Source organism: Canis lupus, chromosome 10, assembly GCF_011100685.1.
Source record: "Canis lupus familiaris isolate Mischka breed German Shepherd chromosome 10, alternate assembly UU_Cfam_GSD_1.0, whole genome shotgun sequence".
NCBI classification, from domain to species: Eukaryota; Metazoa; Chordata; class Mammalia; order Carnivora; family Canidae; genus Canis; species Canis lupus.
This window is the reverse complement of record NC_049231.1, coordinates 51,297,210-51,323,797: the sequence shown is the minus strand read 5'-3', so window position 1 is coordinate 51,323,797 and position 26,588 is coordinate 51,297,210. Positions and strand designations below refer to the sequence as shown.

At 34.8% G+C, this 26,588-nt stretch overlaps 1 protein-coding gene across 3 annotated transcripts in view; it reads right to left on the bottom strand.

The window, feature by feature from the left end:
* The window catches only part of FOXN2 (forkhead box N2), a 66,226-nt gene that overhangs the window by 22,590 nt on the left and 17,048 nt on the right, over window positions 1–26,588 (bottom strand). For 2 of the 3 annotated variants that reach the window (XM_038551240.1, XM_038551238.1), the window contains exon 2: window positions 8,486–9,036. In XM_038551240.1, the coding sequence (XP_038407168.1) occupies window positions 8,486–9,022 (537 nt within the window). In that variant the 5' untranslated portion in view covers window positions 9,023–9,036. Of the gene's footprint in view, window positions 1–8,485; window positions 9,037–23,389; window positions 23,513–26,588 lie in introns of those variants that run through there. The other variant, XM_038551241.1, reaches the window with a different exon arrangement.

The window sequence follows — 26,588 nt, the reverse complement described above, 5'->3', positions numbered from 1 at the left end:
TCAGTCAGTGTTATAATTCATCTTTTATTCCTAAAATATAAAAACAGTCCACTTCACTAAATTGTGATGAGATTCAAATAAGGTAATTTGTGTGGAAGTGACATAGAGCTGCAAAATAAATGAATACTTATTTCTGGGGGTTATTCTGAAATTGGCATAAAGTTAGAGTTCATATGGTATTTTTTTTTTTTAAGATTTATTAGAGAGACAGTGTGCGTGCAAGTTGGGATAGGGGGAAAGGGGGAGAGAGAGAGAGAATCCTGAAGCAGACTGCCTACTGAGTGTGGAGCCTCTTGGATGTGGGATTCAATCCCAGGACCCTGATATCATGACCTGGCCAAAATCAAGAGTTGGCTACTTAACTGACTAAGCCACCCAAGTGCCTTAACTTTATATGGTTAAATAGTATATTCCTACTCCTTTGTCTCTAAGAGGAAGTTGTGAAAAAATCAACAACAACAAAATCAATTAATTCTGAATAAAAGATAGTAAAGAACAAGGAATAAACTAAATTTAGAAGGAAAAATAGCACCTGTCTTAGAAAAAGTATACTATCAGTGTAAGGCAGTTTTTAACATCCTAGCAACCTAAATATATAGAAAGAGAAATATCATGGCTGTCATATCATACTGTCATATAGAAAGAAACATACCATACTATTAGGTGAAACTTTGTTCTGGCCTTCAGCAGCAAAATAGCACATGAACTCTAATTAAGTGTTTGAAATTTTGATTTGTTTTTCAAAGGAAGTCAAATTTTATAAATGTACTTTTGGATGAAATTACTTAAATTAGATATATTTTCAGTCAGTTGGCTCAAAGGATACATGTGTTTTTTAATGATAGGGAAATAAAACTTTAAAACATTAGCACTCACAACATCCTTTGCCCCAACCTACTTCAGTTTCATATAGAAGATACATATGAATTATTTTTCATATACTAAGACAATTATTTTAACTTTTCTAGCCATGTTCTATCTTCATATTCCTGAGATTACACTTCTAGAAACTATTTAGTTCAACAGTCTACTTTTCAAACGCTATTGTGAGAATTACAAATTGTTTTGACCATAGTAGAATTGCTATTTCCTTGAAAAAGTAAATTGGAAGAAGTGGTACTGAAAACCTGCTGTTCAGGGCAGTTAAGTATCTTGAGTAAGGTCTCCAAATAACAGTCTGGTTTATGTTACCATGGCAGCATTTCCTTTCACTGGGTCTGTTCACGAACTATCAGTAACAAGAGATAAAATTATCTATTTGCTAACATTATGTTTTACAGTCTTCAGCAAAGATGAGTTTATTTTAAACTAACTCACTTAAAAACCTTGCCCTTTTATTACTGTGCTTAGATGACAGAACACAAATAATAAAGAGTTTTTGACGTTAAGTACTATTTTAAACTAAATTTGCCTATAACAAAATAAATCCTCTGTGCAATGGAAACAGGAAATGTGCATTCTCTCATTTACTATTTTGCATTTTGGAACTATAAGGCTTCTGGACTTATTTGGTAGAGAACCACTGAAGGTTTTGAAGAAATAAGGAATATTCTAAGAAATAACTTTAAAAAGATCTTAATGTTAGTTGTAAAGAACTGTTTGGGAGAAAAAGCAAAGTTCACTATTCCTGAAAAGTTTTTATGTACTTGCCCTGTACATTTTAATAGTTTTCCCCTGACTACCTTTTCTGTGGTTTTTCGAATGACTGAATTAAAAATAATTAACTAGTTAAAAAGGGCATTCATAAGTCCTGCTTATAGCTTAAAGCATGAACTTTTATAGTGGTTGGCATGACTTCTTTTCCTGGGATTCAGCTATTGAAGCAAGTCATCACTATGCAAATGTACAGACTAAAACTGTACTAAACTGGGCAAAATTTCTAACTTTGTGTTTCCCAGCTAAAGTTTCACAGTTAAAGTATTTTAGTTTGGCTTTATACAAATTTAGAAAAGTAGAGATAAGACCTGGATGTTTAAATATTTAAAACATGAAACCCAAACCAAAACAAACAAAAAAAGACCAGATCTAACTTTTATAATTTTAAAATATTGAGGCAGATAAATATCATGCCAAGATTTTCAGACCTGTCTAATTGAGAGTTTTAACAATGGTATGGATGATAGGAAGGAAGATCTAATCAGTAGCTATCCAGCTAGTTGGGTACCATTATCACTTTGTAGTTTGACCCAGACCTTGCCATCTTGCCATTTTTTTTTTAGATTATCATGTATAGATAAGAGCTACTCATCAGAAAAGTCCTGGCAAGGTTGCCAAATTCAATTCCAACATTTATTGGAGGTTAAGTAGAACTTACTTGCCTTCTGCAGATTACAAGAGAAGTACTGTTATTTTGAAACATTGACTCTAGAAGTATTTCATAAATTTAAAAAAAAAAAAATCCACAAGCAACTTCCATCCTTCCTGAATGTATCACTTTCTGTCCAAGCTACAGACATTTAAGCAGAGTGGCTATTGATTTTTATGAAGACCATCGCCTGACAGTTCCTTTCCTCTCACCTGACCTGTTGTAATAGCTTACTAATTTTTATCCCAATATATTATAATTTCTATATTGATCCTCACATTTATTATCTCACAAGATGATTTCTTTCTCTTTATCTCACTCTCCCCATACTCTGGACTATATGCTTTCTTGTTCACTATCATTCCCTTAACTTTTTTCTTTCTCTGAGCATTCAAAAATTGCTCTGGTTAATTATGTAAATAACGCACGCTTTTAAATATTATGACAAGAAGAGTCCTTTTGATCACTACCATAAATCAAACCACATTGGACATATTATTCTGCAATTTTTATTACAAACAATACCACAGTGGATATATACCTCCTCAAATGCAAGTATGAATATTACTCTGGGGGAAAAATCAGAATCTAATCCACTAGATCAAAAGATGTGCACATTTCTAATTTTAATAATTGTAGCCAAGTTGCCCTCAAAAATGGTCATACTAATTTACACTCCTATCAGTAGTATGAAAATATTCATATTATTTCCCCATCCTCTTTTAATTTGATATTATCAAAATTTTAAAATTTTTGCATTCCAATGGCTAAAACTATTTTCTGGGGTTCTTTTAGTTTGTATATCCCTGATTACTAGTGAGGATGAACATCTCGGCCATTTGTATTTCCACCTCTGTTAACTGACTGTTCGTATTCTTATCAAATTTTCAATTAGTTTTCTTTTATTGAATTAGAGGAATTCTTTACATACAGTGGAGTACTGCTCATTGTAAACATCTCCTATCAACTTCATTTTTAATGACATGATGTTGGTAGCTTGAAACTGGCCATGATGGAAATATTTATACTGTGAAAATTTACAAAAGCTATATACCCCCACCCCTACTCAATCCTTCAACATATATCAGCACACCAAATTTGGAATCCTAACCTACTGACTGCTGGTTGTCTCAATCACTTCTTCTTAACCAATCATTTTCAAGATTTCTGCAACATTTGATACTGTTGCTCATTCACACTTGAACTTACCCTCCGTGGCTTCCATTTTAACATAGTTTTTCTAGATTTTTCTACTGAAAATCAATGCTGATGACTCCCAAACTTAGAGCTTTGATCCCAATTACCACTATTCCTGTACCATATGTCTAATTACCTAGTAGATAGTTCCCATCTTATGTCCCACCATAAATATAAACACAATAGGTCTAAAACTAGAAGATAATTAAGTGATAACAATTCAAAATAAAATCTAATAATACACATTGGAAAGAACATATCCAACATTCCTAAAATTTTTAGCCATCTGAAATGAAAGTTTGACTGAGGCTGGGTGAATCTGCTTCTAAGATGGCCCCTCACATGACTATTGGCAAAAGGCCTCATTTCCTTGACACATAGGCCTCTCCATAAGGCTGCTTAAATGTCCTTATGATACGGCAGCTGGCTTCCCCTAAAGCTAGTTATCCATGAGCCCAAGATGGAAGTTACATTGCCTTTTATGACCTAGCATCAAAAGGCATGATCCATCATTTCCCCAAATTCTCTGGGTTACATTGGTCAGCCCTATTCATTACTGGAGGGAACTCTATCTATAAGGGCAAGAGTACTAGAAGGGCTCATTTGGGGGCCTCTTCAAGGCTGTCTATGACAGAGATTGATTCTCTGAAATTATTGAGGCTTTTTTTTTTTTTAAAGATTTTATTTATTTATTCATGAGACACAGAGAGAGAGACAGAGACAGGCAGAGGGAGAAGCAGGCTCCATGCAGGGAGCCCGATGTGGGACTCGATCCCAGGATCCCGGGGTCACAACCTGAGCCAAAGGCAGACGCTCAACCACTGAGCCACCCAGGCATCCCGATGCTTCTTTTTTTAAAAAAAGATTTTATTTATTTATTCATGAGAGACACACAGAGAGAGAAGCAGAGACAAAGGCAGAGGGAGAAGCAGGCTCCATGCAGGGAGCCCAATGCGGGACTCAATCCCAGGACTGCAGGATCACATCCTGAGCCAAAGGAAGACGCTCAACCAGTCACCCAGGCATCCCTATTGAGGCTTTTTAAATGGCCTAACACATAGCTGGTCTTCATAAATATTCCATGTGTAGTAGACAATGTGTTAGATAGCAATGTATTACAAAAGATAACTACTATAATCTCCTTTAAGTTAGCTGTAAGATGATAATACATCTTAATGTCTTGTTACTCATGGACTAATGGCACAAGGATCAAAAGGGAGCCTGTCAGAAAAGAAAGCCTCAATCTTCACCCTAGATTTGCTTAATCAGAATCTGCATTTTAACCAGAACCCCAGATATCAGTGTATATATTTAAATTTGAGCAGCACTATCCTAGAAAAATCATTCACTTAACAACATAATTACTTGCTCTTAATTTTTATTCAAAACAAGAATAGGGGCAGCCCAGGTGACTCAGCGGTTTAGCGCCACCTTCAGCCCAGGGCATGAGCCTGGAGACCTGGGATGGAGTCCTGCGTTGGGCTTCCTGCATGGAGCCTGTTTCTCCCTCTGCCTGTGCCTCTGCCTCTCTGTTTCTCGAATAAATAAATAAATAATTTTTAAAAATCTTAAAAAAAAAAATAGAGGAGAGTTCTGTTACCACTTAGGGCTATAGGAAGCCATAAGAAAACATTGTTCCCAGCCTAACAAGAAAAAAAACAAAATAATCCGTGAAATCATACTTTCTTATGAGTCCATCCAAGAACAAAGGCCACAAGACAACTGAAAGAACTGAATTCTAAAGTGTGACAGGACCTTGTGAGGAGAAATGGAACATATGAACTGTTTTAGCTTTGGGAGAGTACAGAAAAAGTGGCAGTCAAAAACTAAGGTATAAAAAAAAAAAGAGAGAGAAAGACACTCAAATTTTAACAAATTCTTAAAAGCCAAGTGTGAACTAGCAAGATAATTTAGCATCCTTGGCATTCTCAGACAGAAGAATCTGCATCGATTAGCCAGCATTTTTCTGCAGGCATTCATCCAGTGCTCCATAAGAAGACTACAGGGCAGGAGACCTAAGAGAGACACCCTTGGAGATGGTGAAGGATGTGTGAAACATACTAAGGTTTAAGGCTGGCTCAAGGATATCAGGCAAAGCTCATCCATATTCCAGACTTTAAATGAGCGTGAGATCAGATGTCACTGTGGGACAGGCACACAACTTGCTTACATATTGGACAAAGCTCCAATATGTAAAAGCCTTCTGCCGCTGAAAGGCAAAATACCCTCCTCATCCCAGTCCTGGATAAAGGATGGCTGCTACTGGGAGAAAAATATAACCCTCAGCTATCCTCTCACTTTTCTGACACTAGGCAATAGTCTAGTGTCATTAGGTAATGGGTAGGAAATCTGCTCATGCCCAGATGATACAAAGCAGAGATCTGTTGCCACTGAGATAGGAATTGGTAAGTCACTTATACCCAGACCTCCCAACGATCCTAGGCCAAGGTTTATCTACCATTATGGGAATGAGCAGGAAACTGGCCTGAGCTATGGAGCAGTGCTGTCCAATAGGACTTTCTACAATGACAGAAATACCAAATATCTGTACTGTCCAATGTGCCAACCACCAGCCACATGTAGAGATAGCTACTGATGACTGCAGCTCTGGACTCTACTTTGAGTAGATGGGAGAGATTGTCTGCTCCAAGAGGAGGCAAGGCAAGTCCTACTTTTGAGACTACACATAAAAAGCCCATTTAATACTAAAACTAGAGCAGAAAAATCAAGAAACTCATGCTTCCATCCCAAGAGCCTCATACCAAGTAACAAGCAGTTGCTATGTGAGGGACAAGAGCACAGAGAGAAATATCTAACTCCCTTCCTGTCCCCAAATATATTACAACCTGAAAGATGAAGGAAGAGTATAAATGCTAAAAAAAAAGTCATCTTGCCACTCCAGGACACATATTAAGCATAAAGTATTAGCAGTCCATCTCTATATGAATTTGAAGCCTGTGGTTCTCAGAAGGTAACTATGACAACCACAAAACCGAAACCCAGCCCAATTACCTAGATTGACCAATATGTGTTTCACGCTAACAATCTGACAAAAGTTGAGGCATGTCTACCTCAGTCTCTACTATTCTTTTACAAATAATGTTTGGCATTTAATCCAAAATTATGAAACATATACAAAAACAGGAAATAAAACAGTCAACAAAACCAGACCCAGCAATGGACCAGATATTGAAATTATTAGACAGACATCCTATCTATAATTAATATGTTTATGGATCTGGTAGGAAATTTTAGCCAAAAGATGGAGACTACTTTTATTTATTTATTTATTTATTTATTTATTTATTTATTTATTTATTTAAGATTTTTATTTATTTATTCATGAGTGACAGCGAGAGAGAGAGAGAGAGAGAGAGAGAGAGAGAGAGAGAGAGAGAGAGAGGCAGAGATACAGGCAGAGGGAGAAGCAGGCTCCATGCAGGGAGCCTGAGGCGGGACTTGATCTCCGGATCACACCCTTGGCTGCAGGCGGTGCCAAACCGCTGCACCACTGGGGCTGCCCGAGACTACTTTTAAAATGGCAAATGAAAATGCTAGAAATGAAAAATATGCAGTAGTCCTTTATGAGGGTTATTGACAGAATGAACATAAAAGAGGGAAGACTTAACCTATAAAAGTTGAAAAGAAATGATCCAAACTGAAACAGAGAGAAAAGAGTAGGAACTTGGGCAGAGCAACCAAGAGGTGAGACACAGCAAATGGTCTAACATTTTTACTTGGAATCCTAGAATAGGGAAGTAAGGAAATATTTGAAGAGATAATGAGCAAAATTTTTCTTAAATTTAATAAATGACAACAAATCACAGATCCAAGAATCTCTGAGAAACCAAAGGAGGATAAAAATAAAGACAAACACACCCAGGTGCATCATAGTCAAACTGCTGAAAAGTAGTGATATAAAGTAAAAAGTCATGGAAGTCAGACAGCAAGAGAGGAAAGAAAAGAAAAGAAAGAAAAGAAAAGAGAAGAAAAAAAAAGAAAAGAGAAGAAAAAAAAGAAAAGAAAAGATTGATTACAGAGAACACAAGACAGTAACATCTTTAAAATACTTAAAGGAAAAAAATCTCTTAACCTCCACAAAAAAGATTTTTATAAATTCATTGCTAGAAGATTTGAACTATAAGAAATGTTAAATAGGGACACCTGGGTAGCTCAGTGGTTTAGCACCTGCCTTTGGCCCAGGGCAAGATCCTGAAGTCCCAGGATCGAGTCCCACATCGGGCTCCCTGCATGGAGCCTGCCTCTCCCTCTGCCTGTGTCTCTGCCTCTCTCTCTCTGTCATGGATAAATAAATAAAAAATATTTAAAAAAAGAAATGTTAAATAAACTTATCCAAGAAGAAGGAATTGATCCAGATAAAGCATCAGAATTAGTTAACTTTTTCTGTAAAATGCCAGATAGTAAGTGGTATAAGAGTAGAATGGTAGTATTATTTGAAAGTAAACTGTTTAAAAATATATACTGAAAAGCGTATAGTAAACATCATCCCCAAAAAAGAGAATAGCTGATAAACCAGTAGCAGACATAAAACTTAATCATAAAAAACCTCACTTCTTAAAAAGACAGGAAAAGTGGGGGGAAAGAATAAACAGAAAATAACATGATATATTTAAATCCAACCATATCAATTACATTAATGTAAATGGCCTACATTCCAATTATAAGGAAGAGACTGCAACATATTAATACAGTGACAGGAACACTACAGAAACTTAGAAAATTGGAACATCAGAAAACTAATTTATGTATTTATAGTAGACTGAAATTCTGCTAGATTTGTATCAATATTTAAGAAATTTTAAAACATTTCAAATGAAGGGAAATGATGAATATAATTAAGCTCAAACTGAAGTAATGATGAGTTGACTGTTTTTTGTCTTCCTTTAGTTTCCCCATATTTTAAGGTCTCGATGTTAATTCTCCCCCACCTCCCCAAATATAGCAATGTTCATAAACACTGACCTTGCCATGGCTTCTTTCCACTTTCTGAAAACATTTATTCAGGGACAGATTATGTCGAACAGAATTCTTCCAGCCTGTTGGTGCAGTAGCAAAATATGGGAAGCGGTCCAAAATCCAGCTATAAATTTCTTTGACAGGCAAACATTTATTTGGAGAGTGTTCGATAGCCATGTAAATGAGAAGACTAAAGGAGTATGGGGGCTTTGCAGTTGCTGATTTTTTTTCTGGGTTCTGATAACAAGATGGTCCTAAGGATGGCACATCATCTCCCTCTATGTCATACAATGGACTAACAATTGGAAGACCCTCACTTCCAAAGCTGAAGTTTGTTAGGAGATTAGTACTTTCATGAAGCCAGTTCAAGTTTGTGAGTTCATCATCTGCTGACTCACTGTCCACTAGTGTGGCCTTTGGCCTGGCAGCATCAACAGCTTCAGGCAAGCTTCCCATTTTGTAAATCTGGCTTAATCCTGCAACCTTTTCAGCTCCTGGAGTTTCAGCTCTCTTTTCTGGAGTCATTCCAATTACTGGACCCATTTACTCCTACAGTTCTGCAATAAAGGAAACAATTGTCAATCAATATAATACTTAAGATTCTTAAGCTCATGGAAAAAGGAAATATATATTTAAATATCATCAAATCAGAAATTTCGCAATTATCCTATATAATATTTAAGCACAATATTTGTACAACAAAGACATTAATGGTTATCATATGAGGAAGAGAATTTATTTCCTATTATTTGAAATGGCTATAAATAAAATATAGCATTATAACACCATATGTATGAGTGATATTAATAAAAGTAAATAATGTATTTTATTTAATACTTACTAAAGTCCCCAGCCCACAGTAACAGCCTAATAAGTAATGGCTATTATTATTAAAAATGAGCAGACTTTCTTTGAATTATAAGACCTTATAATCTACGCATTTTCAGGATCTATGACCTTACTCAATATAGAAAATAACCAAATTTAAATTCAATAAATTTAAATGCAAATATATATTTATAAATATAATAAGTTGAAGATTTAAATTCAATTTTAAGTCAAATTAAAAATGTTGCTTAAACAATAATTTCAAACAAACTCTTCCCTCAGATTTGAAATATTTACTATAAAGAGATAAACATTTCTAATATTTGTATAGGTCATATTAAAAAGATAACATTTCTTATTCACTAAATTCATTATCAGCCAAATAATTATTTACTGTGAATTTATTATTTCTTTAGTATACTTAATATTCTTAACTAAATTCTATATCATCTCATCAAGTACTGACACTAAAAGGTTGGCATTCTCTAAGTAAAATTTTAATTGTCACTGTATTTTCAAGGAGGGGGGAAAAGCTATTTCTACACTACCTTTTTAAATTTCTATTTTCTCATATGTCTTTTTGTTTTGCTTTTGAAACATACTTCAATGCAAAAAACTTATCATGGGGAAATAACTGACCAAAGAGAAAAGTAATAGAAGTAAAGTGCTATTAAATTCATTTTCAATGGTTCATGAAGGTACTTCATTTATGAACAGTGAAAAACTTTCTAGGTCTTCCATTACCCTATTCTATCTACTTATGCTTATACAACTGAAATTACAGAAGGACCCCCACAGTTTTATTTTACTTAGAACAAAGCTGGCAGGTTACTCCAAGAGTTATGAAAAATGGTCAATTTTACATGTAGAACAGTCTATATGGATTCTGGTAGCAGTAATAGATGTAGTCTCAAAGCACTTAGTAATCAATAGCATCAGCTAATATTTTTGGGACCAGACATTGTGCTAGCTAAACACCATAAACTACATCTCAATTAATCATCAATTAAATCCTATAAAGTAGGCACTATTATTAACCCAATTTTATAAATGAAGAAAATGACTCAAAGGTTAATAAGCATTCTGTTTTAGCTTACCCGCTTAGTAATTGGAAACAACAGAATTTAAATCTGGGCAGACTGACTTCAGAACCACAACTCTTAACTACTATATTATCCTGGTAAGAATGCAAACTCATCACTTGTGAGTACCAATGACCCAATCCTATCCATGTTAAATCTTATTACTGTTCTCTCCATATCCAGTTCCTATCTTTCTTTCTTACACCTGTATCTATAACTTGACATATCAAGACATTTTAAAAAGGAAAAGATCAAACTGTAAAAATTTGGTTTCTATTTCAAAATCAATTATGAAAAAATAAAAAATAAATAAAAAATAAAAAAAAACAAAATCAATTATGAAAACCACATATTCATAAACATGCATGTGTGTATATGTGCACGTTTCAGAGATGACATTCTGTCCTATGTAGCTAACCAATTATTAACTTTACCAAAGTCTTTCTACCTATAGAGAATTTCAAAAATGTGATCAATGAGAATTCATTGAAGAATTATCTTCCTTTCTTTAAAAACAAAACAAAACACTCTTAGCACTCAGTGTTCAAAGGGAATGACTAATTTCCAATGTTCTACTTTTGCTACCTATATCTTTATTTATCTTCAATCACATATAGAAATCAGAGAGTACCAAATATGAGTAGCTAACATTTACTGAGACATTACTATATTTTAGATAGTATCTATGGGCTTTAAAATCTCTACTTATTCTGCATTGCTACTTAGTTCTGCGTATGGTCCTTACTTCAAAGCCATGAATTCCATAATGTGTAAGTTTTTTACTTTTGTATTCCTAATGAATCTTAACAAAATGTTGGGCATGAGTAGACATTCAAATTATAATTATTTCAAACTGAAATGAATTTATAATCAACATATATGATTACTCTGTACTAAGTACTGTACCACCTGCCTTTAAGAATTATTTTAAAAGAAAATCCTTAATACTAGAAAACATCATAACTGGTAATAATCAGAAAATTGAAATTCACTGCTATTATAATGAAATGGAAGTGAAGTAAGCCATTTGCCTAAGGTTCTAAAACTAATAAACAGTAGAGGCAAAATTATAAACCGGACTGAGTTCAGTATTCAAGTTTTTTGTTCACTAGAGTACATTCAATCTCTTAAGGAACTTATATTTTTAGCAATCCTAATTAAAACATACTGTTGACAGATATGAGAATAACATATATTCTCCTCAGAAATTAATTCAGATGGCTGTGAATGTTATTCCTCTGAATTACAGGTTTAGAATAAAATCCCATTACCTTAAGACATAAAGCAGTATTATGGCAGCATATATGCCAAAGATTATACAACTTGTACAGCCAACCAAAGTTAAAAAGTCAAGTACTGACACAAAAAGGCTGACATTCTCTTAGTAAGGTTTGAACTGTGACTGTATTTTTAAGGAGAGAAAAAGAGCTTTTTCTAAATTATACTTTAGAGCACCATCCACTTAGAATACTAACTCCACCACAATAATTAGGCAAATGATCTTTTCTCACAAATGATGTAAATAACAAGCATATTAGAAAATACCCAATTTACTGATAATCAAAGAAACACAAAGCAAAACACAAATGTTAAGTATGACAATGTATTTGAACAGTGCCTAGTATGCAGTAAGCACAAATATTAGTAATAAAAATAATAATACTTACTTTTGCCCAAAGTAGCAATGGTTTAAAAAATACTTAATACATGACTTGGGGCAAGGAGCTAGTGCCATTTTGGAATGCTAACTGGGAATATGTACCAAGAATCTTTAAAAATGTCATAATCTTTGACCCAGTAATTCATAGATCAATGAAACAGAACTGAAAACCCAGAAATAAACCCACACATATATGGTCAATTAATCTACAACAAAGGAGACAAGACTACACAATGGGGAAAAGAGAGCCTCTTCTTCAATAAATGGTGTTGGGAAAACTGGACAGCTACATGGATTAAGAATGAAATGTGTGGACTACTTTCTTAAACCATACATAAAAATAAACTAAATATAGATTAAGGACCTAAATGCTAAGACCTGAAATCAGAAAATTCCTAAAAGAAAATAGTAATCTCTTAGACATCAACTATAATAGTATTTTTCTGGATCTGTCTCTTCAAGCAAGGGAAACAAAAGCAAAAATAAACAATTGGGACTACATCAAACAATAAGTTTTTGCAGAGCAAAGGAAACCATAAACCTGATAAAAGGCTACCCACTGAATGGGAGAAAATATTTGCAAATGATATATATGTTAAGGGTTTAAATATCCAAAATATATAAAGAACTCATTTAGCACCACCAAAAAATCCCCAAATAATCCAAATAAAAATGGGCAGAGGACCTGAATAGACATTTTCCCAAAGACATACGGATGGACAAGAGACATATGAAAAGATGCCCAAGGGAAATGCAAATCAGAACCAGAGGGAAATGCAAATCAGAACCAGAATGAGGTATCACCTTAGGCCAGTCAGAATGGCTAGTATCCGAAAGACAAGAAATAACAAGTATTGGTGAGGAAATGGAGAAAAGGGAACTCTCATATACTACTGGTAACATACAAATTGGTCCAGCCACTGTGGAAAACAGTTTGGAAGTTCCTTGAAATATTAAAAATAGAAGTACCAAAGGATCCTATAATTCTTTCTGGGTATTTACCCAAATAAAACAAAAACACTAATTCAGAAAGATATATGCACCCCTATGTTTAATGTGACATTATTTACAATAGCCAAGGTATAGAAGCAACTTAAATGTCCACTGTTAGGGATCCCTGGGTGGCGCAGCAGTTTAGCGCCTGCCTTTGGCCCAGGGCGCAATCCTGGAGACCCGGGATCGAATTCCACGTCGGGCTCCCAGTGCATGGGGCCTGCTTCTCTGCCTATGTCTCTGCCTCTCTCTCTCTCTCTCTCTCTGTGACTACCATAAATAAATAAAAATTTTAAAAAAGTCCACTGTTAGATGAATGGATAAATAAGATATGGTATATATAAGCAATGGAATATTTAATACTCAGCTATAAAAAGGCATGAAATCTTGCCACTGTGACAACATGGATGGACCTTGGAGATATTATACTAAGTGAAATGAGCCAGACATGGAAAGACAAATACCCTATGATTTCACTTACATATGAAATCTAAAAAACAAAACAAAACAAATAACACATCAATAAAAAGAGAAATACGCTCATAAAGAACTGGGGGTTACTAAGAGGAAGTGTATAGAGAGATGGGTGAAATGAGTGAAAGGGATTAAGAAATACAAACTTCCAGTTATAAAATTTATCATAGAGATGAAAAGTATAGCACAGGGAATCTAGTCAATAATATTGTAACGTACTGAGGGGCACCTGAGTGGATCAGTTGGTTCAATGTCCACCTTTGGCTCAGGTCATGATCCCAGAGCCTGGATTCAGGCCCTGTGTGAGGCTCTAAGCTCAGCAGGGAGTCTGCTTCTTCCTTCCTCACTGCCCCTCCCCGTTTGTGTTCTCTCAAATAAATAAATTTTTTCTAAAAAAAAGTTTTATATTGTAATACACTGGGGGGCACTTGGCTTGCTCAGTCAATTAAGCATCTGACTCTTGATTTTAGTTCAGGTCATGATCTCGGAGTCCATGCTCAGTGGAGAGTCTGCATGAGGATTTATTTCTTCTCCCTCTGCCTCTGCCCCTTCCTCTAAAATAAATAAAATAAATCTTAAAAAAATAGTAACATTGTAATATACTTATTGTGATGAGCATTTTGTAATGTATATAATTGTTGAATCACTGTTTGTACACCTGAAACTAATATTCTGTCGACTGTATTTCAAATAAAAAGTCATATTCTTTGACCTAATAATTCTACTTATAAGTCACTTCAGTGAAATAATCCTACAGAGGAAAAATAGATTCTCTTTCCTCCTCCTCTGTTAGAAAAGTACAATTTACACATTTTATTACTAAACTGAAGTGCATCTATTCAATCTAATAGTCATTAAAAATGGTCTTCTTGAAGACTGTAAAGTAAACAAAAAAAGCTTATTAAGAATTGGTGAAAAAGTAAAAATACATAAAACACTAACAGTGGTTTATATTAGCAACTTGGTAATTTTTTCTTCTTTACCAGTTTTTCCTTAAAGTGTTTATTATTTTTATAGTAAAAAATTAAAATATACTCAAGGGGGAAAAGGTTGTGTTAAGATTATTTTTAGTTATAGTATTTCCACTTCACAAAGAATCAAATCACAAAAAGGTCATGGACTTATCAAAAGCTAAGCCAAAAACAGAAGCCACAAAAAAAAAAAGGCAGCACAAAAAACCAGAACAACACACAAAACACAAAACCAACCAAAAAAACCCCAAAGAGAAGCCACCTCTTAAATTCAGTACAGCCTATTCTGCCACCAAGCTTTTCTGTAACACAAATTAGCTCACTAGTAAATAGGGGAAAGATTTTAGTACAATGTGAAAATCACATTGGTTTCTAAGTGATTTTTACCAGCCTATGTTTTTGCAATACTAAATAATAACAGCTGAACCCAAAATAGGCTAACATAGTGGAAAGCTGCAAGCTGCTGAAAATACAGTATTGTACACAATTCTCATTCAACCCATGTTCTTCCTCTTGGCACAGCTTGGCCACATGCATTTTCTTGGAAGTGTTAATGAGCTCTTCTCTCCAAATCTTAATGCATTTTACCCTGGCCTCCATAACCAGTAGCATCAACCTTTCCCTGCAAATCCATCAGTCTATTTTCATCTTTAAAAAAAAAACAAACAAACTAAATTGTAGTATTTTAAAATTTGCAATAAATGTAATATATCTTTAAATATATTCTAATATTCTTTTAAAAAATATTTATCCATCACACACACACACACACACACACACACACACACACACAGGCAGAGACAGGCAGAGGGAGAAGCAGGCTCCATGCAGGAAGACCGACATGGGACTCGATCCCAGGACTTGGGGATTACACCCTGAGCAAAGGCTGATGCTCAACTGCGGAGCCACCCAGGCGTTCCAATATTCTAATATTCCTATTAAAATTTATTTGTTAGTGTTCTAGTTACAAAGCTTCATGCTTTTAGGTGAGTTGACCCATCAGCTGGCACAATATTTTACTGTTTTCAGAAATATATAATATGTAATATTACAACAGAAAGACCTGTATATTTCACAATATTAAAAAACAAACTTTTACTTTTGTTTTTTTTTTTTTTCAAACTTTTACTTTTGTTTGTAAAATCCTAACTTCATGAGAAACTGCTTCTTAAAATGAACTGAAACCACTCAGTAGCAGGTCATTAATAATGTGTGTGGAAGTTTGTTTCATAAAGCAGAACAAGTAAAGAAATAAAAGGAAATCTGGCTAGTGATGTAACATTTCCTTTTATTAATCTTTTAAAAACAATACTTCAACAAACCACACATAATTGTTACACATAATAAATATCACTCAACATAAGCATTAGGGTCAAGAGACTAGATGTGGGGTTTGAAAACAATACTCGAATTTCTTAGGAATATAATTAGCATAACCCGAGTAATGAATACATCCACTAATAAACCAATTCCTAAAAACCAAGACAATGCTACAAAAAAGTAGGTAAATGTACAAGACAATTTTGCAAAGTACACATTAGTGTTAGGCCTCCAAATATTCTACATTTCAGGAAAAAAACTGAATTTCTTTAGACAAGAATAATTTAAAAGCTGAGAGTTCAGGGATCCCTGGGTGGCGCAGCGGTTTGGCGCCTGCCTTTGGCCCAGGGCGCGATCCTGGAGACCCGGGATCGAATCCCACGTCGGGCTCCCGGTGCATGGAGCCTGCTTCTCCCTCTGCCTGTGTCTCTGTGCCTCTCTCTCTCTCTGTGACTATCATAAATAAATAAAAATTTTAAAAAAAAGAACTTAATATAAAAAGCTGAGAGTTCAAACAAGCCCAGTAAAATCACTCTGCAAACCTCTGCCTACATCTTCATTGTGCAAGGCCATGGCAGTATCTTGAGAAGAGGGTTCAGAATTAAAATGTATCATTTTTTCACATCTGTGTAGCACATGCATCTCTCAAATGTATCTACTAGAGATTTGTGTATTTCCATCCTAATTTCAATATTACAATGATACTAGATATTCAATATTACAGTGATATTCTACTCTAGGACAAGAAAAATAAAATTCCATATTGGAATTCTTGGATCATTTCCCAAAAGGTTAGAGGAATGCACTTTTGCTTAGGTCAGTATTAACAATGTTCTGAGAGGCAATGCTTGACTGAGCTTAGAGAAGGGAAACTAAGGTACAGAATTTTCAAAATTACCCTGGTATTACAGGTATTATAAAAGCTATTATTGATAACTCTTTTGCCCAAAATAACTAAGAAATTTTCTAAATACAAAATGCTAATTATTACCACACACATTTTTTTTTACTTATTTTATTTGTCCATGTTTTTATTTTTTTAAAGATTTTATTTATTTATTCATGAGAGACCTAGGGAGAGAGGCAGAGACATAGGCAGAGGGAGAAGCAGGTTCCATGCAGGGAGCCCGACACAGGACTCGATCCCAGGTCTCCAGGATCAGGCCCTGGGCTGAAGGCCCAGGATCACTAAAACCGCTGAGCCACCCAGGCTGCCCAATGTCCATGTTTTTAATTGACTGTATCAAAGACTAGGCAACAAAAACATTTTTTCTTTATAGTTTTACCATGTTAGGATCCCTAAACATTATTTTAGCCCTTTATATTTTTAACCATCATATAAAATTGAATTGTACTGAAACTTGTTCCCCCCACCACCAAACTCATTAACATTATAGCAGCAATAATTCACTTTTACAGAGGACTAGTATTCTACTTTACAAATATACTAAATTTATTATACTCTTGAAGACAATGATTTATGTCTGAGGGTATTACAAGTAGCATTTGTTCATAATTCCTGGAATACACCTGCTAAGAACTTTTGAGGTACACAACTAAAAGCAGAACATACTGGGTGGAATTACTGGGTCACAGTATTTTCTCTCATGACAAATTACTACCAGGAATGTATGGGCATTCTGTTTACTCCATGTACTCATCAAACTTTTTTTTTGCCAACCTAATGACTATGAAATTTCATCTCCTTATGTTTTAATTTGCATTTCCCAGATTAGTAATGGGAGTTGAATACGTAGGTATCTCCCGCTTTTCAAAGCTTTTATTACACCACTTTGCTTCTACTAAAGACCTATATTAGTACTTGTAGAAGAGGATTTTCGCTGTTAGAAAAAGGCAAGAAGTAGACAGAGTCTGTTTTGAAGTGTCCATTACAGAGACATGCATACCTTGAGCAAGGAGGGTGGCATGCCAAGCTCCTTTGCCAGGGGATCTATACTCAGCACCTCAGCACCAACCTGCCATAGCTCTGAACTGTACCTATGGGCTTCTGTGGTTTTCTTGATTTATTTTGTGCATCCCTTGGCAAGATGCATCCTGAGGTATCAGAAAAGCCTATGAGAATGTTGCCTTTGGGAATGTTCAAAAAATTTTCCATATAAATTAATGGTAATTGCTTCTTCACTTCCATTTTGGCTTCCTAAGGTTTTGTAGGAAAAGGGGAAACCTGCATATAAGAAATCTCTTCTACTAATTGTCTATTGCAGTCATTTGTTTTGTTTGTATACTAATCCTTACATGTGATTCAAATATCTTTCTGTAGTAGATGGTTTGTCTTTTTAGCCTATTAGTTGCCTATGAATGAAAAAGTTATTGGGACGCCTGGGTGGCTCAGTGGTTGAGTAAACTGCTTTTTGGCTCAGGGCATGATCCCAGGGCCCAGGGTCAAGTCCTGCATTGGGCTCTTTGTAGGGAGCCTGCTTCTCCCTCTGTGTTTCTGCCTCCCTGTCTCTCATGAATAAATAAATAAAATCGTTAAAAAAAAAAAAAAGTTCTTAACTTTAATATGATGGAATTTATTAACCCTTTATTTCCTTTATGGTTAATGTCTCATTTACTAATTCCTTCCTAGAAAAAAATAAATAAATAAAAATAAAAATAAAATAAATTTTTTAAAAAAGAATTCCTTCCCAGGGTGACTTAGTGGCTCAGTTGGTTAAGCATCTGACTCTTGATTTCAACTCAGGTCATGCATGATTTCGGGGTCTTGGGATCCAGCCCCACGTGGGGCTCTGCAATCAGTGAGGAGTCTGCTCAGGGATTCTCTCTCTCCCTCTCCTTCTGCCCCTCCTCCAGCTCATGCTCTCTTTCTCTAAAATAAATTAAATCTTAAAAAAAAACCCAAAAAATTAAATCTTAAAAAAAAAAATATCCTTCCTGTTATGGGAACCAATCGCCATTAGACATGCCAAGAATGAAAGGCCTTTACTTGGACCATTTCTCAGGGTTGTGTTTGCTGCAAGCAAACCTGAAAGATGACCTAACATTTCCTCCCAGACAAAAAGCAGTTTGAGCTCCATTAACATTTCTTCTTTCATTCATGAGTTATTTAGAAGAATGCTTATTAATTGCCATGTGATTTTTTTTCTTACTAATTTCTAACTTAAATGGTCCATAGGATACTAATCCTTTGAAATGTGTTAAAACTTGTTTGGTCCCACCCAGTATGTGGTTGATTTTCATGAGTCAGCTGATGTTTGCACTGACTGGATGAAACAGATGTCCACTGAATTAAGCTTGTTAATTACATTGTTCAATTTTTCTATATTCTCACCAATTTGGGGGGGGGGGGTGGCACTGTTTTCTTTATTAAATACTGAGGAAGATATATTTCAATCTCCCATTATGCTGGTGAAGTTAGTCTATTTTTCCTGGTAGTTCTGTTAATTTTTGCTTTTTTTTTTTGTGGTTATGGTTGTAAGTGCATACAAATTTAAAGCTATTATTCCTGGCAAAACTGAAACATTTACCATTAATAGATCAATTCTTTTCCTCTAGTAATTCTACTAGTTTTAACATCTACTTCAAATGATATGCCAGCTTTCTTTCTACTAATTGCCTGGTATATTTTTTTCCATCATTTTACTTTCAACATTTTTTTCCTTTTGTTTCCTTTCAGTCTCTGCTTTAAACCTCATAAAGCTCAGGCAGGGTGACTTCACTTATAAAAGTAGTTATTTCTATCTATACTCTCCCATGTAAATTCATTTATCACTTAATAAATTCAACAAACACTACAAAAAAATAAACCCCACAGAGCTGAACATTTTAAATATAAGGTATAAATATATTTACTTCTAATGCCTCATTTGGTGCTCTACTCTACATTTCTTTCCTTCTTTTTTTGCCTTCTTTAAGATTTTTTTACCCTGTTTTTTTTTTTATAATCTATTAGTTTGGAAATTATATTTTTATTTCTATTACTAAAGTGTTAACTTACAATTTTTACCATGCATTCTTATCAAAATCCAAAATTACCTTTAATCTGAGTAATAAAAAGATCTTTTGAATACTACATTCGATCACCTTCTCCTGGTTTATAAGAACAGGTATTTTGTAAATAAAATAACTGGCATTTTGGTTCTAACTTTTATTATTTATAGTTAATAATAAGTAATATTATTACAGTTAATTTTTATTAATTTATCTATATACTGGGATCCCTGGGTGGCGCAGCGGTTTAGCGCCTGCCTTTGGCCCAGGGCGCGATCCTGGAGACCCGGGATCGAATCCCACGTCGGGCTCCCAGGGCATGGAGCCTGCTTCTCCCTCTGCCTGTGTCTCTGCCTCTCTCTCTCTCTCTGTGTGTGACTATCATAAAAAAAAATTTTTTTTTAATTTATCTATATACTTACAACTTTCTTTGATTATTCATTCTTGAATCTCATTCTTGTTATGACCATTTTCCCTCTACATAAAACATGGTTTGCTATTAAACTTTCAGACTTTATTTACCTGAGCATGTCTTTATTTTACCCTCTGTTTAGGAGACATTTTTGCTAGCTATGGAATTCTAGGTTGAACTAGAATAGGTTATAGTTGTTAGATTTATTTCCACGGAGTATTATATCATTTCATGGTCTTCTACTTTCACTATCATTATTAAAACCTGATAGTCCTCTAAAAGTGTTCTGTTTTCTCTTAAAATTTTCTCCTTTATTTACTTCTTTTATGTTTTCCATTTTCTTTTCTGTGTTGCATTCTGGATTTCTTCAGATGTTCATCTCTCGTACCAATTTTTCCTTCGGTGGAGCCTATTTACTTTGATCTTTTTTTTTTTTTAAGATTTTATTTATTTATTCATGAGACACAGAGAGTGAGAGGCAGAGACACAGGCAGAGGGAGAAGCAGGCTCCATGCAGGGAGCCTGATACGGGACCCGATCCAGGTTTCCAGGATCATGCCCTGGGCCGAAGGCGCTGCTAAACCGCTGAGCCACACAGGCTGCCCTGATCTATCTTTTGAATTTTAATTTCAATTACTATACGTTTTTATTTCTAGAACCCCTGATTCTTTATGAAATATCTGCTCTTTTCCTCATTTCAAGTTGTCACTGAACATATTAAATGTACTAATTTTATATTTTATATCTGATACTTCCAAGATATGAACTACTGGCAAGTCTGATTCTGCTGATTCTCTTATATTATGCCTTGTTTCCTTGGATAGTTTGTAAATTTTTATTATAAGCTACTCATTTTTATAAAAGATTTTATTTACTTATTTGAGAGACAGAGAGCATACACATGAGCACAAGTATTGTGTGTGAGTGTGTTGGGAGGTGGGAAGAGTCAGAGCAGAGGGAGAAGCAGATTCTCTGCTGACTAGGGAGCCTGATGTGGGGTTTGAAAGGAACTCCGCGATCACGACTTGAGCCGAAGGCACTTAACCAATTGAGCCATCTAGGCGCCCCTAAGTTACTCATTTTTTAAAAAGATTTTATTTATTCATGTGAGACAGGGAGAGAAAGAGAGGCAGAGACACAGGCAGAGGGAGAAGCAGGCTCCAAGCAGAGAGCCCGATGTGGGACTCGATCCCGGGTCCCCAGGATCACGCCCCAGGATCCCGGGTCCCCAGGATCACGCCCCAGGCTGAAGGCAGTGCTAAACCGCTGAGCCACTGGGGCTGCCCCTAAGCTACTAATTTCCAATAGAACTTTACTAAAAGCAATTCTTTGATCATGATGACTTGCGTGCTTCTGTCAGGTCCCTGGGAATAGTAACAATGCAGGATCATTTTAAATTCTTAGTTTGAGGTTAGTGTGAATTTAGGCAACCTGTGTGAGGGCTAGTTTGTGGTTAACAAATCTTCAGTAGGGATTTTATTTTTCCTGTTAAGAGCAATATTCTGGAAAGATAATTTTGTCATCTCTAAGGACATGAAGGGAAAGAATATCTAGATCACTCTTATGTCTAGAAGTTATAGTCCTGTGGGGCTCCACTGTAATGGGGAAGACTATTTCCTGCTACAGTGTTTTATCTGGGCTGGGTCTGGGCTTGCTTCCTGATACTGACTTCCATAAGGCTAAGAAAACAGAAAATCCCTTGATTGGGTAAATACCCTCAAGGCAATAGCCAGCTTCAGTACTCAGCTTACTGAGCTGGGTTCTCGCGGGGTTTCCAATTAGTGTTCGGTCTAAATATTCTTTACTTTTGTGCCAGGGCACTGATGCATTTTATCGAGCATTTTAGGTTGTTTTCAGCAGAAAAGCTGGTCCAGGTATTTAGTTTTCCATGTTGCTGGAAACAGATGTTTATATTAGTTCCTGATGGCAGTACCACTAATCTGTTATCCTGTATCTTAGAGCACGGTTTCTTAAATTTCTTCAGCCTCAACACACTTAAGGAATTTGACTCACTCCTCTATCAGTCTAAGAGTTGCTCATTATGACAGTAATTCCCAACTGGAAGTAGGTAGAGGACATTTTCCTGGAGGTGGAAGGTAGTTAATCAAAACTTGTGTACTTTTTTTGTTTTAAGGAGGATGTTTCATCCCTTTTAAAAATCATAATCATTAAAGACAGGAAAGATATCTTAACCCCTTAACTATGATTCAGGCTTGTCATTATAAACAAACTTGGTAAAGAAAAGTTATAGGAGGGCAGCCCTGGTGGCACAGCGGTTTGGCGCCGCCTGCAGCCCAGGGTGTGATCTCGGGGTCCTGGGATCGAGTCCCAAGTCGGGCTCTCTGCATGGACCCTGCTTCTTCCTCTGCCTGTGTCTCTGCCTCTCTCTCTGAATAAATAATTAATTAAAGCTTAAAAAAAAGTTATAGGAGCTATTCTAGTATATAGGACTATTTGCCACTTTATTAGTTATTTCTCAAATTCTCAAATCAAGGTGTCCCATGGATATACACTGGGGGCCAAGAGTTTTTTGCAAATTTTCATTTTGTGCTTTTATTTTAGTAACAGTATAAAAATGTATTTTACTATTTTCAAAGAGAAAGACTTATTTAAAAAAGCTACTTCAGGAACTAAAGTCAGTGATTCTTAAAATGGGATCTATAATTCTTTTCTTTAAAAGAGATCCATGTATTATTCAAGGTGAGAAATACTGCTCCACGCTAAAAGGCTTCACCTTGCTATGCTTGAGTTACTGGATTAATCTTCTTAAGTTCATTATATCCTAGTTTTCATTTGTACTGCACTCACTGTACCTGATTATGCAGGTGTGGGATCCCTTATCTAAAATCCTTGAGGGCAAATATATTTGAGAATTTAGAATATTATGGAGTTTAGAAAGGAACTACAATGCAAATATGTTATGTCAGTGAGATGTGAGGCAGAACTCCATAATGAACATTTTAATATTTCCGTAGCAAAATGCAGATTTGCTAAGAAAAGGGTAAATAAAGACCATCAATAGTTTTACATCAGTTCAGATCATATTTTGCTACTAAATAACACTATGAAAAAACTTTGGTATTCAGAGCATTTTGGATTTCTCCATCATTAACATGGAATTATATACTACCATTATCTGTTACAGACTAGAAAGCAAAAAAAATTTTATTAGAATTTCATATAAGATCACAGTAAGATCAAGAAGTGCAAAGAGCTCACCTTAGGGTGCATGAATTTAATGCATAAGCTTTGATAATTTTTCTCCCAACTATTTAGGGATCTCTTTTTGTCCATTTGTGGTTTAATAGTTGAGGATACAGAATAAGTAACTTCCTGATAAACAGAAAATACATATTATGAATTCTAAAATGTCAGAAATACCTAAATGTATACAGATATTTAAACTATCTTGCAATGTGGAGAAAAGGTAGAGAAAGAGAAGTATAACATATATACTCTTCAGAATAACCTCTCTTAGTCCTCCTTCAAAGAAGATTAAAACAAAAACAAAAACAAAAACACCACAATCCTTTTACTCCTACTACATTCATGCCTCTGTGGCCATATTTTACCACGGAACCTAACAACTATGGCACGACTGTAAAATCAAAGGCTTCCTCTTTGAGAAAGGAATTAATACATGTAATACCAGGAGATATTTAACAGAAACTTGAAGAGACAGTATAGCTGAAGTTAAAATTGTGAAGGATAAGCAATTTCATATTATAAAAAACAGTAAAATCTAAATCACTATTCTTGATATTATAATCACATCTGGTGGCAGTAAAGCAGAGAGTTGAGAACATGAGCTGTGAAGAGATACTGCCTGGGTTCAAATCCCAGCTCTGTCACTCAATAGGCTATAAGACCTATCAATTTAGAATTGTAATAGTACTGACTTTCCTAAGACTGTTAATACAAATTACATGAGCATATAAAGCACTTTGAAAAGTGCTAGAGAGTAAGTGCACGATGAATACGAGGTACAGAGATGATAATTATTATTACTGTTATTAATTTTTAAAATCATTATTAGTTTCCTTCCTAAGGTAGATTTATAAATGGTACATCTTATAAATACAAAAATTAAAATACAAAATCAGTAACAATACTTTATGCTTTGAAATTAAAAAAAAAAATCAAACCCTAACTTTAAGAATGGGTTTCCCTTATGACCAATGACATTGGCAAAGCAGCCACCTGAAATAAGGACTTCTCAGAAGAGTGCTGCAATAACAGTTTCATCATTCTCTTTGTGATTCGACTTTCACTTCCTTATTCTATTGGTTTCCATGCAACTTTATGTTATATCAATATTTTACCAATCTTGCTCCATGAGAGAACTCTTCTTCAAATCTTTCTAGTTTAAATAAACTAAAAGAAACTAAATCATATAAACTTTTAGAACTTTTTTAGTATTTTGTATTAATGGCCTCCAAAAACTCTAAGTTCATGTATTAACAGCTCTGCTTGATGCTAACATTCTCATACACAAAAAGATAATTTATAAAAAATAAAGAAAATGCACTACCTCTAAAGTTAAAAAAAATATTGAATTTTCACTAGTAATGACATTCTCAGTAACAAAAAGAAAAAATATAGTGGCAAATATAATGTTATAGCCAAAACTGAACAGAAATTTAAAGATCTACATATACAGTACATTCTTTTGTATCCAAAGAATTCAGAATCTACTAGCCTTTTACAGGATTCTTATCAGGTTAGAATATCCAAGATAATAATCTCTTCTTTGAAGATATTATAGTATTGTGATTCCAGAATAGCTATAGTACTTGAAAAATATGGGTTCAAAAAAAAGGAGAAAAATATGGGTTCATAAAAAAATGGGTTAATGAATATAAAATTTACTTAAAAACGTGCCAAATCAGGCTCTCGGTCCAGCAATTCTCATGAATATGAAACTTTTTAAGTGCATGCTTTAGTAATACAGATCCATAGCTATAAATAAGGAATAACTGCAATTAACTCAATTCTATTAATGATGTGTTTAATACTTCTAAAAAGTGCTTTTCAATACTATTGAGTCTCCTGATGTTATATTTTTCAACTTTAATTTTTTATCTTACCTATATTACAGTTCTTCAAGTCCTAAATCTAAGACACTATTTGTGAAATAATTTTTTAATTGTTAAAAATTTATTTTGGGGGCACCTGGGTGGCTCAGTGGTTGAGCATCTGCCTTCAGCACAGCACGTGATCCCTGGGTCCTGGGATCAAGTCCTGAGTAGGGCTCCCTGCAGGGAGCCTGTTTCTCCCTCTGCCTGTGTCTCTGCCTCTCTCTCTGTGTTTCTCATGAACAAATAAATAAAATCTTTTTAAAAAACTAACAAAAATTTATTTTTAATTCGTTATATTACCTAGGAATTCTCATTAGGAAATTTTTAAAAAGCACCAAGAAATACTCAGATCAAAATAAAATATTAGTCAATTCTTGATATCCCAAAGCAAATTTATTCCAATTTTTTTCCTTGCATGCCCCCCAGCAAATCATTGAATATTTCTTTTCTTAGCGTATTTCCTAGATTTACTCAACAGCATAAGATCATAATAAGCTCAACATAAAATATTTTATCAGTTTACAAATACTAGTTATTTTGTAAATCTTAAGAGTTCCTCATTTTCTTAAAAAAAGGAAAACCCGAAAAGGGTAATGAGGAAAATCAATTTTGCTGTTAAAAGTTTTTACTACACTAGAATGAAAAGGCACTATGCCATCTGTTATGTTTTACTAGAACTGGGAAGAAGATGAAACCAACACTTGAGCAATTGCACAGAGAAACCCTGCAGAAGACTTGCTGTCAGTCCTAGGCTAAAAGCAAGGGATGATTAACCTTGAACAATATGGCAGCATCTGACCTACAGCATCTCAGAAAGTTATTTCTCATCATTTTCACTATTCTAGTCTAGCTTTCTACTTAAAATCAGTCTCATTATAAATACTTTAAACATGTGAATTCATCAAGCATGTGACAAATGAGTATTATTTTTTGGTTATATTTAATTATATGCATTTACAATTTCTAATTTTATCTTTTTACATGGCCTTAAGAATTTGGAAACTTTATTTTTATTGACTTGCCTTCTTTCCTCCTACCAATAACTTAATGTCATAAGTAAATCAAACAATCCTGCAAATGTCAAAAGAGCCACCAAAGAGTAGGCCCCATCTTAGATTTGTGGCTTTCCTATCCTACTTTAAAGTAACCAATATAAAAAACTATTTGACTTGGGGTAAGACAACTCTAGCAAAGGGAAATAGTCATTCAATTTAGTCAGATCACTAAACACTGTTTTCCAAAGAAAAAAGCAAATCTACCACAGAGACATGGCACAGTACAGAATTCCAAAATGTTTGTGATTTTATTAGCAGGGCCTGGCTATTATCTCAGTTCTTTAC